This window comes from Ursus maritimus, unplaced genomic scaffold (assembly GCF_017311325.1).
Source record: "Ursus maritimus isolate PB19 unplaced genomic scaffold, ASM1731132v1 scaffold_31, whole genome shotgun sequence".
In the NCBI taxonomy this organism is placed as follows: domain Eukaryota; kingdom Metazoa; phylum Chordata; class Mammalia; order Carnivora; family Ursidae; genus Ursus; species Ursus maritimus.
In genome coordinates, this window is record NW_024425675.1 from 12,324,633 (window position 1) to 12,344,094 (window position 19,462).

General features: G+C 40.1%; 1 protein-coding gene across 2 annotated transcripts in view; it reads left to right on the forward strand.

Moving 5' to 3' along the window:
- The window catches only part of CUNH10orf67 (chromosome unknown C10orf67 homolog), a 136,757-nt gene extending 117,513 nt beyond the window's left edge, over nt 1–19,244 (forward strand). Inside the window, exon 14 of one of the 2 annotated variants that reach the window (XM_040645327.1) lies at nt 18,760–19,244. In XM_040645327.1, coding sequence (XP_040501261.1) covers nt 18,760–18,851 — 92 coding nt within the window. In that variant the 3' untranslated portion in view covers nt 18,852–19,244. The remainder of the gene's footprint in view (nt 1–18,759) is intronic. The other variant, XM_040645326.1, reaches the window with a different exon arrangement.
- The last annotated feature ends 218 nt before the right edge of the window (nt 19,245–19,462 follow it).

Here is a 19,462-nt window from a genome sequence, read left to right on the forward strand (position 1 = left end):
TTTAGAGGATAGAAACGCCCAGACACTACAATGTGCCCTGCTAGCTTGCAGACCGGCTCCCTTTTAAAGGTATCAACAGTTAGCTAAGTGTAGAGAAATAAGATGAGATCGGTTGAATTGCGGGAAATTCTAACCCACGCAGTAAGTGTCTTCTAAAACACCGTAATGCATTAGAAGAGAGACTCTCATGATTTATCGTCAAAGCTAAATGGTTGAACTTGGAACCTGTGTTTGGCCTGACATTTTAATGAGAGAGTTTAGTTAAAAGCAGCATCCCATACCACCAAAAGATTCAGTGGAGGGTTTTGCATCCAGAATTGATTTTCCACAGCCAAGCAAACCATTTTTCAAAGGTCCATTGGTAGTGGTACGAATGAACCTTGATGGTTCCCTGAAATACAAGGCAGTACCCCCCCCCCCAGCCGAAACAAGGGTCACTCCCTTTCCTCAGCCCTGAAAATGCAAAAGATAGTTGTTTCTACCCTGTCTACTGAAAATCCTGCTACAATTTATTAGTCCACTTCTTTCCCTTACTGAATAAAATGAAATGTAAATGCTTTTTCATAATCCATAATCTTACACCACAAATCTCTATCATTCTGAATGTGAATCTGCATTGCAGAAATATATGTGACAATGGTCACACCCACTGCCTCTGGGCAAAACCCTGAACTTTCTTTTACTAAATCTCTGATACAACTTTGACACGCCCTGTTGTTCCCTATGAAGATGGGGGGGGGAGATTAATCTGGTGAACAAAAGTTTCTGGTAAAGTGAACTCCAGTTAATCCAAAATTTACTAGAAATAAATTTTCTATTTTTAATGAATAGAAATGAATAAATGAATGCCAGGAGGAAAGCTGAATTACTCATTTGCTAATTCGGGGAGTAAGTGTATCTCATTAGCCCACAAGTTATGGCTGCTGGATGGGATCCACACTAGACATTCCAAGGGCCAAATCATCTTCATGAACAATCACCCCAAGTTTCTTAGATACTTCAGATGCTCGAGTACCCCCTTCAGGCCCCTAGGAAAGGGTTTAATTCATTATTAATATTTTCAAGCTAATTCACAAATACATTATTAAAGAGGCAATTAGCCACATGGTTAGTATGCACCTGATTTATACACAATATTTATTATTTTCTATAGCACGGGGGATTACTGGGATTACCCATCTGGTGACGGACCCCGAATTGAACTCTGTAAAGTCACCATTGTATTGAGCTCCATTTTTTAGACTATGTAAATAGAATATTAATATTTAAATACTTACTGAATACTTAGCCTCCCTGTTAACAGGATCCTCAGTGTTGCATCAAAGAACCCAAGAGGTTCCTGGGTTGTACTTTCTCTCTACAAGATTCTTCTAAAACTTGTGTATAACATGGAGTGGGTGTAGGCACTATCGTAAACGTCTTTCACGTTCTCGCCTTAATCCTCACAAAACCCGGGGAGGCTGGCGCTCTTGCTTTCCCCCAGTCTACAGAGGACAGGGTTGGATACAGAGAGGGTTCGTAGGCTAACCAGAGTTACAACACAAACAGGGGATACAGCTGGATTCAAGCCCAGACAGTGTGGACTCAGAGCCCTAGCTTGTCACCACTCGATTCTATTGACTTGCGCCAAGACTCATGCATGACATGTCGTCCCCTTCTCAACCACGCGCAAGGGGAAAATATGGGACATAGCAGAGAGGCCATGGAGGCCGACAGACTTCAGTGTCCATCCCAGCTCCAAGCACTTACTTACTGACATCATCTCAAGTCCCTCTGCTGTGGAAAACAGGGAGGGTGACCCCACCTCATAGCTTTGTGATGAGGATTACGTGAGATATATGTTACGTGCCTAGCTAACCCCTATTGCCTCTGAGCTGTTGATCATATTTTCCCAAGTCCCCCCAGTAAAGCCTGCAAACCTACCTTTCAGCCCACCGCACAAGGGTCATCATGTCCTCAGCAGTCGGTGGGGCTGGTGATTTAAAAGAACCAGTCTCTCCTCGGTTCTTCATTAATTATTTTTCTACCAACATAAGTAGAAGAACGAAATTGATCATTAGTATCAAAACATGCAGTAGGTATTTTGAAAACAGTGAAGTGAAACATAAAATATAGCTTTGCAACAATGTTATATCAGGTGATACAGCTTTCCTAACCAGATTGAAAATGACTTTTTGTTACGTTGCAAGTTTTAATCCAAAAAAATTTCTAAACAGAACAACAGGGAGGCTCTCATACAATGTAGAAAAGCAGATAAATAGCTAAGAGAGAGAGAGAGAGAGATCCTTGTTAATATAAGGGAATAAAAAATGAGGTATGATACTGTCTGCAAAATTCCAAAGCAGTTTTTACGCAGTAGTAATGATCCCAAGAGAGCCCAGGTAACATTATTAATTTGTTTGCCACTTAACGGTGATAAAATTGGGGATCTGAGCGGCCCATTGTGTGCCGTGCACTGCCGCGGATTTTATGTACTCAAGAAGACCTTTCTCACAGTCCAGTAATTAGGTGCTATTGACATTGTAATCTTTGGAAATGTTCTTAATGAGCCCCAAAGACACGAATCTCGTAGATAAAACCTCAAAGTAACACTGACCCTTTAAGTAGCTTGTCAGTAAGAGAAAGCTCAAACATAAGTATCTGACGCACAGGAGAAACCCAAAGCTAAACCTAGATTACATTGTTTTGTTCACTCTCTCAGACGTTGGGGGAAGACACGTGGAACAGGTGACTTTAAAGGCTTTTAAAGCATAGTGGAACAATCGTGATATATTTGAAATAAGTCAAAAACCTTTCTTTTCACCCTTTGAAGCTCTGGGCTTGAGAAGTATTTTTTTGTAAATGTGTTTTCCACCAACTTGTAAAAATAAGTATTGAGAGTGGAGTTCAGTGGCCCCTGTTTTTAACACAAAAATAATTTTACAAATCACCTAAGAAATTGGAACTTAAATAAAAGATAAAAAGCTAAAGAAATTTCAGGCATAGCGTTAGCATCATTTTATCTATCATTTCTAGATTTTAACTGTAATTAATATAAGTTAGTAAGATTTTCAAATTCATATTCAAATGCATATTTTATAATATTACCATATATACTACATATTTGCATAAACTACAACATCATTTAGCATGTAATTTGATGGCTATTAAAAATGTTAGAAGAAAGAATTAATCCATAAATATGAGTTAAGTATCAGGACTAAGCTCATTTACTAAATATAATATATTAAGGGATCTGTAAGTGTTAATAATATCACTGTCACCAAATGCTCGACTATTTCCCTATTGTCACCAATTGCCTATTATCCAAACGGTACATTTCTAAGTTATATATGTCATCCTTGTCTTTGAGATTTGGGCTAATCTCAACTACCTAGCCTTAGGAATTTTTCTGTTCTAGAGATATTTTCTCCTTGAGCCATGGGATTTAGGATATTAGATGGTAATGAAAGCCTGGAAGATGAGCAGCATGTCTCTTAAAACACCTTTCCAAATACTGTGAATTCTCAGTGACATAGAAAACGGTCACGATGACCAGTTGGGCTAGAGAATTAATCACAAAGATCAGAGGTTCTCTATCTGAGGCTCTGTCCATTGGTCAGAGAAGGGATTGAAAAATGTGAAAAAGGAAAATTAAAGGTAATCTATCCTTTGAAAACACAGTGTTAATCTTTGAAATAAGTAAACAGGCAAATTACTTTGAATTTGTAAGATCGTAAACATTGAGTAGAAAAGAGGGTCAAGACATATCATATTCTATAAAGTACTTTCTTAATTTGATATCAGGACTGTCTTGTATTAATTTAGTCTAGTGATGCTTTTAAGTATATGAGGGTAATGTTTCATTTAATAAATGCCACGAAACACATTCCTAATTGTGTCCCAAACTGGTACTGAGAGCTCTTCAAAGCGAAAACCATGAGACAAGAACGTTTTCTGTGTGCATTGTTATTCACGTGTTGGACCACGAGAGGAGTCCACAGCCTCTTGGATCCCCGGACCACTAATTGCATCCCACACCTTAGCTGCCTGGCTGCTTTGCTATTAGTTAAGGGGTCTCCTAAAACCATGTAAGCCATTATGGTGATAACAAAATATTGAGAAAGGGTGTAATTAGTGCAGAGACAGTGGGTATTAATTTTTAAATTTAAGAATGGTTCCGTTACAGAAATCATGAAATGTTACAACATATTGTGTACAGATTCATGCAAATTTGTGGACATATCACATGCACCCTTACTGAGCTAGAAATGACATCTTTGAATGCGAAAGGTACCATATATGAATGTTACTTTCAACTGAAGGAACCCCAAGTTTGGAAACTGATGGAATAAATTAAGATTAGGAAAGTGGGCAGTGTATAGAAATATCAGTGGAGGGGCCCCTGGGTGGCTCAGTAGGTTGAGTGTCTGCCTTCGGCTGGGGGTGTGATCTTAGGGTCCTGGGATCAAGCCCGGCATAGGGCTCCCTGCTCAGCGGGCAGTCTGCATCTCCCTCTCCCTCTGCCCCTCCGCCTGGCTCGTACGCTCTCTCGCGCTTGCTCTTTCTCTCTCAAATGAATAAATAAAATCTTTAAAAAAAAAAAAAGAAAAGAAAGAGCAGTGGACTCCAGTCCTCAGCTAATTATGTTCCTGGGTAGTACAACTCCTTTAATGTAGGTTTTTCATCTTAAAAGAAACAAGCACACAGAAAAAAGTAGGTCATAGGGAGAAGTGTGCTGTCTGCTATTAAATTCCACACAATGGAAGCTAGAGGTGATAAAAAAATTATAAAATAATTTTATTATTTGTGTTTTCCTATCAGTAAGAACAAATTGAGGAAAGCCTAAATTCTTCATAGACATATTTAATGTAGAAACTATTTTGTTTTATTGTGTAATATTTCAAATACTAGAAATATAGACAACATAGGATTACATTACACCTGGCTCTGTTAGATTTTGCCATGCTTAATTCGAAGAAGAAATAAAACAGTGAAGATTGAGTTGAAGCTGCCTGGTAACTATTTCCCTCCTTTCCTCCCCAGAGGTAACCACTGACCTGATTTTGTATACTTTATATTTCTGTGTGCGCGCACACACACACACACACACACACACACACACACACATATATAATGTCATTTGGCATGTTTTCAAGGATTATATAAATGCTAGTTTTTTTTAATTCTTTTTTCCTCATGAGTGCTATGTTTTTAAAATCTAATGACAATATTTTCCTGTATCTTGAGTTCATTTATTTTACCTGTTGTATAGTATATCCCATTGTAAGAAATTCTACAATATATACATTCTCCTGCTGATGGGAATTTAGAAGATTTTCAGTTTGTTGCTGTTGTAAACACCACTGCTGTAAACATCCCTGTACATTTTCAGAATCATAAGGGTGAGATTTTCCTTTCCAAATGGAATTGCTGAGTTGAAGAGTATATACATCTTTAATTTTACTAGATGCTGTCAAATCGTGCTAAGTGGTTATGCTAATTTAGAGTCATACAAGTAGTTTATGGGTTTGCAGTGTTCCAAATTCTTACTAACACTTGAGGTTGCCATACTTTTTAATTTTTGCTGCTCTAATGGGTGTGAAATTATCTCCCATTTTTTAATTTGAAATTCCCTGATAACCGGTGAGAATAATTTTTTTGTTTATTGGCCATTTTGGCTTCCTCCTCTATGAACTGCTTGTTTTTAGTAGTTGACTATTTTTGTATTATTTGGTTATTTTCCTTTTTTTGGTTGATTAGGAGTCTTTATCAATTCTGAATATTAGCCCTTTGTCAGTTACATGTTTCACAAATATCTTGTCACTGTCTATAGTGTGTCTTTCAACTTTGCTTTTGATGTCTTTTGTTGAACCAAAGTTTTTTTAGGTTTATGTCGTTTTATTTTTCAATCTTTTAATGTATGAATTGTTCTTTATTATCTATTTTAGATAAATTTTCTTACTCTAAATTTATAAAGCTAATCCTACATTGTCTTCTAAAAATATTACCAATTGGATATTCACACTTAGGTGCTTTAAAGCTGCAGAATTTATTTTTGTAGATGGAATGATTTTGGAGCCCAATTTGTCTGTTCCAACAGAACAGCAGATTACCCTATCACCATCATCTGCTTCCCCAACCCCGTGATTTGTAATGCTGCCTCTGACATTAGCCAAGTTTCCCTGCAAGTATGGACTTTTTCTGGGCTCTCCATTCTGTTGAATTGACTTATTTGTCCTTTCTGTTCAAATGCCAGAGTTGTGATAACTTTGGTTTTAAAATAAAACTTGATATCTGGCTCAGCAATCCCCCCCATCTTGGTCTTCAAAATTGTCCCAGCCTTTCTTGTTTTTTTACTTTTTCCTATGACTTTTAGGCTTACCATTTCAAGATCCATGAAAAAAAACCTCTTACTTTGATTTCTTTGATGTATATTAAATGTTATCACTGTTGAATATTAGATTCTGTATTTTCATCTTGTTTCCAACAAACTTGCTGAACTCTTTTGATCCTAATAGCTCCTCTGAAAGTCTCATCACTTAGACAACCATGTCATCTATAATTTTAAAAACTTCTGTCTTCCAATCTATATACCATTTATTTTTTCTTTTCTTATTGCACTGGCTAGGATTGTCACTATGATATTGAATAGAGCAATCAGTGGTACCTTTCTCTTGTTTCTGTCTTAACAGGACACATTCTGAAGCGTCACTATTGCAATACCATAACTATATTCTCCAAGCTCTACTTTTTATGTCTGTGACTTATTCTTTCCATAACGGGAGGCCTGGACCTCCCACTCCCCTTCACCCATTTTGCCCATTTCCCCACCCACCTCCCCTCTGGCAACCATCAGCTCGTTCTCTGTATTTATAGGTCTGATTCTGCTTTTTGTTTGTTTATTCCTTTATTTTGGTTTTCAGGTTCCACATGTAAGTGAAATCATATTATTTGTCTTTCTCTGTCTGCCTTCTTTCACTTAGCAAAATGCCTTCTAGGTCCATCCATGTTGTCACAAAAGGCAAGATCTCATTCTTTTTATGACTGAGTGATATTCCATCATGTGTATATACATACATATATATATATATATATATATATATACACACACACTCCATCTTTCTCCATTCACCTATCAATGGATGCTTGGGTTGCTTCCATTATCTTAGGTATTATAAATAATACTGCAATAAACAGGGGTGCAGATATCTTTTTGAATTAGTGTTTTCATTTTCTTTAGTAAATACCTAGTAGTGAAATTACTACGTCACATGGTAGTTCTATTTTTAATCTTTTGAGGAACCTCTGTACTGTTTCCCATAGTGTCTTCACCAACAATTTCTACCAACTATGCACAAGTTCCTTTTTCTATTTGTCCTCACCAATACTTGTTATTTCTAGTCATTTTGATTTTAGCCCTACTGACATGTGTGAGATGATACCTCATTGTAGTTTTGATTTGCATTTCCCTGAAGATTAATGATGTTGAACATATTGTCACGTGTCAGTTGACCATCTGTATGTCTTCTTTGGGAAAATGTGTATTCAGTTCCTCTGCCCATTTTTAATCAGATTATTTGGGTTTTCTTAGTGTTGAATTGTGTAAGTTCTTTATGTATTTTGGATAGTAACTCCTTATTGGATATATCATTTGCAAATATCTTCTCCCATTCAGTAGGTTGCCTTTGTTTTCGCTGATAGTTTCCTTTGCTGTGCAAAAGCTTTTATTTCTGGTGTAGTCCCAATAGTTTATTTTTGCTCTGGTTTCCCTTGCCTCAGGAGACCTATCTAGAAAAATACTGCTATGGTTGATGTAAAAAAAATTATAAACTCTATTTCTTTGTTTTAGTGTATGTATTTATGGATATGTGTATGTTTTTGTATATGTATGTTAAAAATTATTACCACAATAATTTGTTTAGTGAAGCCCTGTTGATGATAAATTTTGTTTTCCTTAATTTTTACCTCACTCGTGATGGTAGTTGAGTCAGATATGAAATTCTAAGTTGACAATTATTTTTTCCTTCACATTTTATTATTTATACCATTGCCTTTGAATCTCTGCTCAGAGTTATGTGAAATCTGCTCTCGATTTGTCAATCATTTGTGAGCATTTTATGTTTTCTTCCTGGTAGCATTTTTTTTTAAGATTTTATTTATTTATTTGACAGTGAGAGAGAGCACAAGCAGGGGGAGTGGCAGGTAGTGTATGAGGGAGAAGCAGGCTCCCCATGGAGCAGGAAGCCCAATGTGGGACTCGATCCCAGGACCTTGGAATTAGGACCAGAGCTGAAGGCAAACGCTTAACTGACTGAGCCACCCAGGCGCCCTCATTTATTTACCTTTAAAGATTTATTTATTTATTTTAGAGAGAGAAAGAGAGAATGGGGGGAACGTCAGAGGGAGTGGGAGAGAAACCAAAGAAGACTGCGCTGACTGCAGAGCCCGACATGGAGCTCAGTCTTACAACTCTGAGATCATGACCTGAGCTGAGCCAAGAGTCAGACGCTTAACTGACTGCACTACCCAGATGCCCCTCTTTATGATAGCTTTTAAAGTTTAGTCTATATTGTTGATGGTCTGTCATTTTACTACAATATACTCAATGGTGTATTTTTCCCCCTTTCTTTTTAATTAACATACAATGTATTATTTGTTTCAGGGGTACAGATCTGTGATTCATCAGTCTTACACAAAATACAGCCCTCCCCACAACACACACCCTCTCCAATGTCCATCATCCAGCCACCCCATCCCTCCCACCCCCCTCCACTCCAGCAACCCTCAGTTCGTTTCCTAAGATTAAGAATCTCTTATGGTTTGTCTCCCTCTCTGATTTCATCTTGTTTCATTTTTTGCTCTCTTCCCCTATGATCTTCTGCCTTGTTTCTCAAATTCCACATATCAGTGAGATCATAGGATAATTGTCTTTCTCTGATTGATCGACTTATTTCGCTTAGCATAACACCCTGTAGTTCCATCCATGTCGTTGCAAATGGCTTACCAGTATTCAGAGTACAATCTGGATCTGATGGTTTGTATCTTTCTTTATGTCTAGACATTTCTCAGCTACTATCTTTTCAAATATTGTTTATACAACCTTCTCTACATTATTTTCGTTGAAAGCACCTCTCTCTTCTTTACGGATCTAATCTAAATTTTCTAACGTTTATGTTTATTTCTCTATTGTGCATATGGATGGGTTCCTCAATATTACCTTATAATTTGCTAATTTTCTCTTCAGCTGTGCCCAATTTGTCCCATGTTTTAGTGTCTCATTTTAGTGACTTTTTAAATTGGTTCTTTTTCATAGACACTAGTTCTTATTTTAATCTGCCCTGTTTCATGTCATAATTTGTTTTTTTATGGATACTGTCAATTATTTCTTTGGTACACACACATATTTCAAAGTTTTTGTCAGACTATTTTATTGACTAAAATTTATCTGGAATGAATTCATGTTCTCACAGCTTATCGTGCTGTTGTCTTTACAATCACTCTATTCTTTTGTATATTTTGGAACTTTGGTTTCAGGCTCATTTTCCTTCTTCCTTTCTTTCTCTCCCTCTCTCTTTCTCTCTCTCTGTCTCTCAAATAAATAAAGAAAAAGAAAAAGAAATAAACCCCAGCCCCTATTTCACCTACCCCCCCTCCACCTCCCCTCTGGTAACCATCAGTTTGTTCTGTATATTTAAGAGTCTGTTTCTTGGTTTGTCTCTTTTTCCCCCCCTTTGCTCCTTTGTGCCCACATATGAGGGGCATCTAGCTGGCTCAGTATTTAGAGCATGTGACTCTTGATCTTGGGTCATGAGTTTGGGCCCCACATTGGTAAAAAGGTAAAAAAAAAAAAAATCCACATGTGAGTGAGATATATGGTATTTGCCTTTGATTTATTTCACTTAGGATTTTACTCTGTCGCTTCATTCCTGTTGTTGCAGATGGCAACAGTAATATTCCACTGTATATACACCACATCTTCTCTATCCATTCGTCAGTCAGGGGACCCTTGGGCTGCTTCCACTGTTTGGCTATTGTAGATAATGCTGTAATACATATAGGGGTGCATGTATCCTTTTGAATTAGGGTTTTTGTATTTTGGGGGTAAACACCCAGTAGTGCAATTACTGGATCATATGGTAGCTCTATTTTTTAACTTTTGAGGAACCCCCACACTGTTTTCCTGAGTGGCTGCACCACTTTGCATTCCCACCGACAGTGTAGGAGAGAGAGTTACCCTTTCTCCACTTCCTCCCCACCACCTGTTGTTTCCTGTTGTTGTTGATTTCAGCCATTCTGACAGGTGTGAGGTGATAGCTCATTCTGTTTTGATTAGCATTTCCCTGATGATCAGTGATGTTGAGCGTCTTTTCGTGTGTCCGTGGGCCATCTATATGTCTTCTTTGGGGAAATGTCTGCTCATGTCTTCTGTCCATTTGTTAACTGGGTTATTTTGGGGATGTTGAGTTGTATCAGATCTTTATGTATTTTGGACACTAACCCTTCATTGGATATGTCACTTGTAAATATCTTCTCCCATTCTGGAGGTTGCCTTTTAGTTTTCTTGATTATTTCCTTTGCGGGGCAGAGACTTTTTATTTTGATATCGTCCCAATAGTTTATTTTTGCTTGTATTTCGTTTGCCTCAGGAGGCATGTCTAGAAATATGTTGCTGTGGCCAATGTCACAGAAATTACTGCCTGGGCTCTCTTCTAGGATTTTTATGGTTTCAGGTCTCACGTTTAAGTCTTTAATCCATTTTAAGTTTATTTTTGTGCATGGTGAAAGAAAGTGGTCCAGTTTCATTCTTTTGCATCTGGCTGTCCAGTCTTCCCAATACCATTTGTTGAAGAGTCTGTTTTTTTTCCCATTGAATAGTCTTTCCTGCTTTGTCAAAGATTAATTGATCATATAGCTGTGGATTTATTTCTGGTTTTCTGTTCTATTCCATTGATGTCTGTGTCTATTTTTATGCCAGTACCATACTGTTTTAATTACTACCACTTTGTAATAAAAAAATAAAATCTGAAATTGTGATACCTCCAGTTTTCTTTTTCTTTTTCAAGATTATTTTGGGCATTCGAGGTCTTTTGGGGTTCCCTGTAAATTTTAGAATTGTTTGGGAATGGCTGGGTGGCTCAGTCAGTTAAGCATCTGCCTTCAGCTCAGGTCACAATCCCAGGGTCCTGGGATCGAGTCCCGCATAGGGCTCCTTGCTCAGCAGGGATCCTGCTTCACCCTCTGACTGCCACTCCCCCTGCTTGTGCTCTCTCTGTCTCTGACAAATAAATACATCTTTAAAAATTTTTAGAATTGTTTGTTCTAGTTCTGTGAAAAATGCTATTGGTATTTTGACAGGGATTGCATTAAATCTGTAGATTGCTTTAGGTAGTATAGACATTTTAACAATATTTATTCTTCCAGCCCATGAGCATGTAGTGTCTTTCCATTTTTTTGTCCTCTTGAATGTCTTTTATCAGTGTTTTACAGTTTTCAGAGTATAGGTCTTTCACCTTTTTGGTTAAGTTTATTCTTAGATAGTTTATTATTTTTGGTGTAATTATAAATGGGATAATTTTCTTAATTTTACTCTCTACTGTTTCACTATTAGAGTGATGCAACAGTTTTCTGTACATTGATTTTGTATCCTGTGACTTTACTGAATTCATTAAACAGTTATAGCAGTTTTTAGGGTTTTCTATCTATCACACCATCTACAAATAGTGAGAGTTTTCCTCCTTCCTTACCTGTTTGGATGCCTTTTATTTCTTTATGTTTTCTAATAAAACATTTTTAAAGTCTCTGTTGCATCTTAGTAAAAGTCCTTTTTCCTGATGTTCTGCCTGTGAAATAAGCAATGAGTTACCTTTTCCAGAGAAGAACGCATTACAGGTTGAACTGTGTCCCCTGCCCCCAAAAGATGTTGAAACGCTCACCCACAGTTCCTGTGACTGTGACCTTATTTGTAAAATAGGGTCTTCGCAGATGCAATCAAGATGAGGTTGTTAGGTCATTAACCCATTATGACTAGTGTCCTAAGAAGAGGGAAATTTGGACACAGACACATCTTCGCAGATGCAATCAAGATGAGGTTGTTAGGTCATTAACCCATTATGACTAGTGTCCTAAGAAGAGGGAAATTTGGACACAGACGCATGGGGAGAATGCCATATAATGACAGAGACAGAGAATGGAGTGATGTGGCTTCAACCCAAGGAACAGGAATGATGGATGTGCACCACCAGAAGTTGGGAAGAAGAAGGGAAAGATTCTCCCCAGGGTCAGAGAGGGAGCACGGTCCTGCCGACACCATGATTTTGGACTTTCAGCCTCCAGAACTGTGAGGGCATTAGTATCTGTTGTTTTAAGCCCTCCACTTTAGGTTACTTTGTTATGACAGCCGTAGGAGCTAATACAGAATGGCAACTTAATAACTTCCATGACGTCCACAATTACGAGATGGACAGCCACTGTCCCAAATGGGTTCAGTGACCTTATATCTCCACTTCACGTTACGTGTTCTGCTACTAATTTTGACCATAAAGGAGACCTCTCCCCTTGATTGATTAGAAAGTTACTTCTTCCAAGCTTCAAAATACATTCTAATATTAAGGAATTGAATGTGAAAAGACCTGTGTATAAATTGTGTATCAATTCACCTGACACATTCCTGCCCTCACTAAGTGATCAACGAATGTGTAATAAAACTGAATCTGAAATTCACGCTGCTCAGACTTCTACAGTTAGGAACTTCGGTTACTAACTCATAAAATCCCAATTTGTCCTCAGCCTAAAGGGTCCCACCCAGTCCCAGTGTCCTCTTCCTAGAAACATGTCCACACCTCCTTTTCTTACTTTTTTCTTCCCTTCCTCTTCAAGCAAGCACCTTCTGGTCCTCCTACCTCGACCTCCAGAGAGCAATCAGAACCTGCTCTCTCCCTTTCTCGCCCCTCCTCTGCCCTTCCCTCCCCTTCTCCAGGTCACTCCACTTGGCTTCTGGCTTCACATCCCACTGACACAGCTCTTACCCAGGTCCTCAAAATCGTTCAAATGAGAAAACGGTTTCCACTTCTCTCACTTGACCGCAAAGCACCCCCGCCCCCAGCTTGTTGTTACTAATGAGCCTCCCTTAATTCCCAGGATGCTCTCCTTTTGATTTCCAAGTCACCAACCTGTTGTCATTCTTCTCCTACTTCCCACAGCATCTTTCTCAGCCTCTCATGTTTACCCAATTCTGCCCATGCTCTGAGTATTAAGTGCTGGAGTCACTCAAGATTTTATTTTGGGTTCACTTTTGCACACTTTGTTTTCCCCTGCTTAATTCTTCAGTAGATATCTAGGGCTTTCAGGATTAAATCAAGTTTTTTAGTATAGCATATAAGACCTTTCATAACAGCTGCCTCTCCCCTACTTGGGCTCTCTGATTGAGTCATAACAAACTACTTACTGTTCCCTGCTCTTTCATGCTATTCCATGGATCATTGCCTTTATATATGCCTTCACCTAGGTGGCAGGTCTTCTGCCTGGTCTTGCTGCACTCACTCATCTCCCATGGTCAGTTGGCCATCGATGGCCTCGTGCTGGCTATCAGCTGGGGCGACAGGGTAACCAGATCTTGTATTTCTCATCACTGAACAGGCACAACCCAGTCTTGTGATCATGGTGTTCTCAGGGTTCTCAAGAGCAGCAAAAGAGAGCAAGGTCTAATGCACAGGGGCTGTTCAAGTCTCTGCTGGCACCACAGTTGCTCCTGTCCCACTAGTCAAAGCAAGCCTGGTGACCAAGACCAGAGTCAATGTTGGGGGAACTGCAAAGGCCATGGACCCCAAGGGAGCCACACTGCTTACCTTTCTGGCTTTCGCCTTCTCTTTGCTATTCCACTCATTCATCCACTGCACAGATGTTATGAACACCTGCTAGAAGCGGAGCCCTGGGCTGGGCACTCAGGATACAGAACGTCTTCTTAGTATTTGGAATTTGTACTGACATTCAAAGACTAGGACATCCCATAAAAGAAATACCAGGATTTAAGGCTGTTCGGCTAGGGAGGGTGGGCTTGAGAACGCCTCTCTGTGCCCCTCGGTGCCTCTGCAGACACTGCTGCCTCATTACTCAGAACTCCCTATTTGTAGCCTCTCCCCCCAAAAGAGGGAGTGAGACTTGGAGGAAGGTTGATCAAAAGACACGAACTCCGGTTATGACATCACAGCCGCTGGGGAGGGGTGTAGAACAGAATGACAGTAACGAACAGCACCGTGCCCTATACTGGAAAGTTAAGAGAGTAGATCTTAAAAAATTCTCATCACAAGGAGAAGAACTTTATTTTTTTTTAAAGATTTTATTTATTTATTTGACAGAGATAGAGACAGCCAGCGAGAGAGGGAACACAAGCAGGGGGAGTGGGAGAGGAAGAAGCAGGCTCATAGCGGAGGAGCCTGATGTGGGACTCGATCCCAGATCGCTGGGATCACACGCTGAGCTGAAGGCAGATGCTTAACCGCTGTGCCACCCAGGCGCCCCAAGGAGAAGAACTTTAAAAAAAAATCTCTATAAGGCGACGGTTGTTAGCTAACTTTACTGCGGGACTCATTTTACAATATATCTAAGTCAAGTCCTCATGCCTTCCACCTTCCACGTACGCAGTGCCGTCTGTCAATCACAGCCCGAAAATTCTGGGGGAGAAGGATAATCCAGAGCCAAAATACAGACACAACATGTAAAATCTCTTTAGGGTGTAGATTTTAAATATTATCATTGACGAATTACTTAATTTCCTTGGTAACCTATACATGTAAGCAGGAAATTGTGTGAAAACGGCATTGCCTCGAAAGACCCAAACTCCAGAGGTGGGTGAGAGAAACGGTTAACATCTTAATCCTTAGGCCCAAGCCGTTTGTTCGACCGCCTGTTTGTTGGAATACACGGCTGTTTGGAACTTCCAATTCCTACTTGTGCAAATGACATAGACCGAAAGTCCAAATGAAAATCACTTTAAAAATAAGTACTTAAAGCTGCCTTAGTCCGTGTATTTATTTTCCTCTAGGATTAGGACAGATTGTGTTGGCAGCCTAGTCTTTCATAAAGAGGGGGGTGGGGAACAGAGTTGGGTCTTCATCTTCTCACAAAAGGCACAATGGGAAGCACATCTGTGAACATTGCATAATTTGTTATGTTCTACAAAGAGGTGGGTTTTTGTTATACACATACCAAAGCTATTTGGTACTGTTGCACCAATGATCTCTATTCAGGTCCAGAAAAGAAATTGGCCTCCGAAGAGTGAAAGGAGAGTAAATTTTTCTTTAAAAATTAGATACAGATTATCACTTCCAAATGCAGGAGGGAATTTTACAAGTGACGGTGCACTGATTAGCTTTCCAATGGACGTCCAGTCCTTTATGAAACACATACTAGCCGTGCTCAGCTGTGACCAATGTGGTTTATTACTCTCCGAAAGAGCTGAACTGAGATTACCCATCTAATCTAATTGAGAAATGTTGGGTGAACTTGAACTGTTTCATGGACATGAATGACCAGAGAATTTATTTGATAAGACGTTAAAAGCTGAATATGGGAACTATCTCTTTGATGGCTTGATACAGTCATTCCTTTAGTTCATTTGCATGTCTTTCATATTTTTTTGTCAGTACTCTTCTGGGGATTACATGAACGGCCTCCATGAAAAAGGGGCAACAGAGTTTCTGTTCATCATTACGAAAAGATTAGAAACCTTTCCTTTATCAGTAAACACCCCTGACAGTCTTTATTTGGTTAACACTTTAAAAAGTGACACCGGCTTTTAAGAACAGTAATTAAATTGTGAAAAACTTAATACACCCACGGGTTTCTCATGTGATAGGCCCTAAATGACTTTCCAGTATCGTCTCCTGATTTTATTCATAAGATAAAAAAAAGACGTCAGGAAGCTGGCATGTTATTTACCAGCCTCCCTCACGTCCTGTTGTAAACTGGGCAGCGGGAGCTCCCGTTGGTGGCATCTCAGTGAAACATTTATGGTAACTTTATCGACAGTACAGTACACAGGTGGCATCAGATAATAAAGTGCTTTCTCTTCACGTGCCCGCTAAATTGAAGACAAATTCTGCTGTATTCCCAATGACTTATGGTATAAGTTGGACATATGCATCTTTTTTTAAAACTATATTTAAATATTACATTTTTAAAACTAGTCCTAGCAACTCCAAGATAGAAACTCTGAGTATAAGTTACAAAATCGCACCGCATGTTACTAGTGACTCTTTAAATGGAATTTTTCATTGAAACTTTGTCATTAAAGTAAAAAGGCCTTTTGGCTGTGCCCATACAAGCATAATAAATTGTATATGTTTGTGATACTGAATGACTCTTGCCCATATGCTGCACTGCAAAGCTACATGAATGAGGCATTTACCAAATCAGGCCCACCACATTAAACAGAAAAACAATCTTCATTCATGGTAACTTATCAGTTTCAATTAATCAACCTTAACAATGGAAATTCTGATGTGTTCAGGCAACTTGAAAGCAATAGGTCATCTCCAGGGCAGCCATGTTGTGTCTTTGTGCCCAAGGTTTCAAACAAAGCAACATCTCCAATAAATATACATACACATACATACATACATGTGCATATATATACATACCAATGGGTGACTATCGCTATGCCACGCTATGCCAATAAACATGCATGTGTATTGCCTATGATTTTTACCATAGCCAATGTAATTGTTTTCCTTCAAAGTATGACTTTTTTGAGCTCTGCAAGTTTAAACAAAAGGAAAGAAATTTCCATTGGATGACCATCCTTTCAGTTTCTGTGCTGCTATGTGAATAGCATTGTGCAAACCATTCCAATGGTTTTGAAAAGGGGTAACCATTGGTTTGATTTGGTTACACGGTTTAGTAAAGAGCTCCCTCCCACTGCCTTAGGGTCTGTGAAAGGTCTGTGACCTGTTTAGAACTGCCAAGTGAAATGTCATGTCGCCCCTCCCAAATGGGAGTATCCGCATTCATTTGATCAGTATAAAAAATGATTGGGGATGGCGAGATCAGTGCTTTTGAATTGCAATTTATAGCAGTTTACAAAAATGCACATTGTTGGAAAAGAAAACATGGAAGTGTTTCTTTCTAAATTGCATTACCTGTGAAATGTCATTAGTCTTTTAAGGATATTTACGTCCTTTTTTTGATTATTTAGGATTACATTATGATTTTTAAACTTGTATTTTGGTTTTCAGGGCAAAATTTAAAGAAAACAACATTTCTGAGTTCTTAGGATAAACAGAATTTGTTGTCAGTTCCATTCATTAATTCTCTGAGATAGTCTTTGCTAATCAGTTGTGTTAGCGGAAGATTCCCGATTATCTTTCCCAGATTCTAGAGGAGATCCGTTTGCTGGCAAATGTCTTGTCTGCTGATTTCTAAGAGTGAGTCTGAAACCATGGGCGTACTAACTCTACCAGGTGTCCACTACTCCTTCAACGGTATCCTAGGTAAACGTCTTTGTCGAATGAATACTTTCTAAATCATGGCACCCGTAGATTCATCTACATGTACGCCCAGTTTCATAAAAGGAAATGTTATGTCTTTTCATGAAATGTGTAAAAGAATACACGGACTTTAACCAAAAGGTTAAGGTAGGCTGTTCAAGTTCACAGAGGCTTAAGGCAGCCCCTTGGGTCTCTGGGGTGCAGAAAACAACACCTTCAATATGACCGTCTAGGCATCTTGAAAGCTCCATCTCTTTGCCTTAGGCAAGTGGCTGGAGTTGGCTGTTACTTTGAAGAATTCTTCTTTTCGTAAGAAAAGTTACCTTGGGAAAAGGGCCTCAGAACTTCCCTGGCTGATACTTGACTCCAAAAAAGAAAGGCCCTGCTTCAGAAAAGACTTGACCCAGATAGACTCCCTAGCACTCCACTTTGAACCTCCCAGCCATTGAAAGGCGAGGTTGTCACGTTTTTATCTTTGTTCATGTTAAGCCTTGGAATGACAGCCTGTCTCTGTGTCCCCCTCTCCCACCGCCCCGGCTCTAAGTGTCCACATTGACACCTACCGGTGACCGCAGGCTGCAATTCTTTGTTGCCTTGTCCACGCTCCTGGCTTTCACTGGGATTAGCTCGGGGCCTGTGTTCCCCTTCAAAGCGGGAACATCACATCCCATGTCGTGGCTTTCCTGTCTCAGACCCCCAACGCTTTCCTCACAATTTACGCACCAGGTAAATGTCCCTCCCTACAGAGCAGAGAGCCCAGCCTGAGTGGGAGGGAACCTCCCCACGCCCCAACTTCAGAACCCCTCCCTGCCAATAGGGTTTTCTTTCCTTCTCATGCAGAATTTTCTATTTCAGATGGAGGAAAGATTGAACATGCAAATGGAAATTTAAATCTTAGTTAGATCCTTGGGCCCAAGCACAAGACAAGCCCTGCCTTTTTAAATTCTACAACTGCTCCTAATTCTAGCAAAGGGGCCCTCAGCAGAAGGTCATTTTCAGGCCTTGTTCACAGGCTCCTAAGACCACTTCCACAGTCTAAGGCAGCAGGAAAACTGTTTCAGAGGAAAACTTGGCTGACACAAGCTGTTTTGAAGGCCAAGGAGCATCTGACTGCCTGATCTCCACTCCCCCCACCCCCCCACCCTTCCTCAGGTCACTGAAGGGGCCCCCAGCTGGGGCCAGAGCTGGGAGGACCCACTAAATGTGAGGCAAAGAGCTCTGCGTGAGGAGTGGGAAGCGGTTTGTGTAGCAAGTAAAACAAAATTCACGTCTATTCGTTTTGCCATATTTCTAGGGAGGTTGTCAGAAACGCTGGAGGAAGAGCCTTTGGAGAAGCCATCGATACCCCAGAACACCCCAGTGAATGATATGGATGCTACTGAGTAATGGGGAAGGGCACTGGGCTGCGCTGAGCGGGACCACAGAGCGGGCCCTCCCTATCCCCGCGTAAGGCCTGCTTCCCCCACGGGGGAGACTACCTCCCAGGTGGTTCTAACATCGCCCTTCTGCCTCCCCAATGATGTAGACTCACTCGAGACCCACACTTGAAGTGAAGAGAATGCGACGTGCGCCCGCTGTGAGCACTTTTCCAAGCCCTTAAGGCAGGTGCTCGCTCATGCTGAGTGAGCCTGACACACAGACTCCAAGGGGGGCTGCCAAATCCACTGGGGACACTTTCCTGGGCTCAGCAGGGTGCCCCAAAGCCTTAGGGTGGGGAGGGATGCACTTCGATTAAAAAGTTCAAGGCACTAAACTTCCAGGGCCTCTTTTCTCCATCCGGTGCTTCTGGGTAACACAAAGGCAAACTGATTTGCTCCTCCTGGCCAGCCAACTAATCCCCATGAAGCCGAGCAAGCCTTAACAAGCCTGGTCCAAGGGGATTTTACATTTCCTCTAGGGAGGTCCACTCGTGTCTTATGTGGGCACTGGGCTCCTAGCCTTATCTTAAAAGCTGCAAACAATTCTTTGGTAAGTGGGAAACTCCTTGGAGTTTTGCT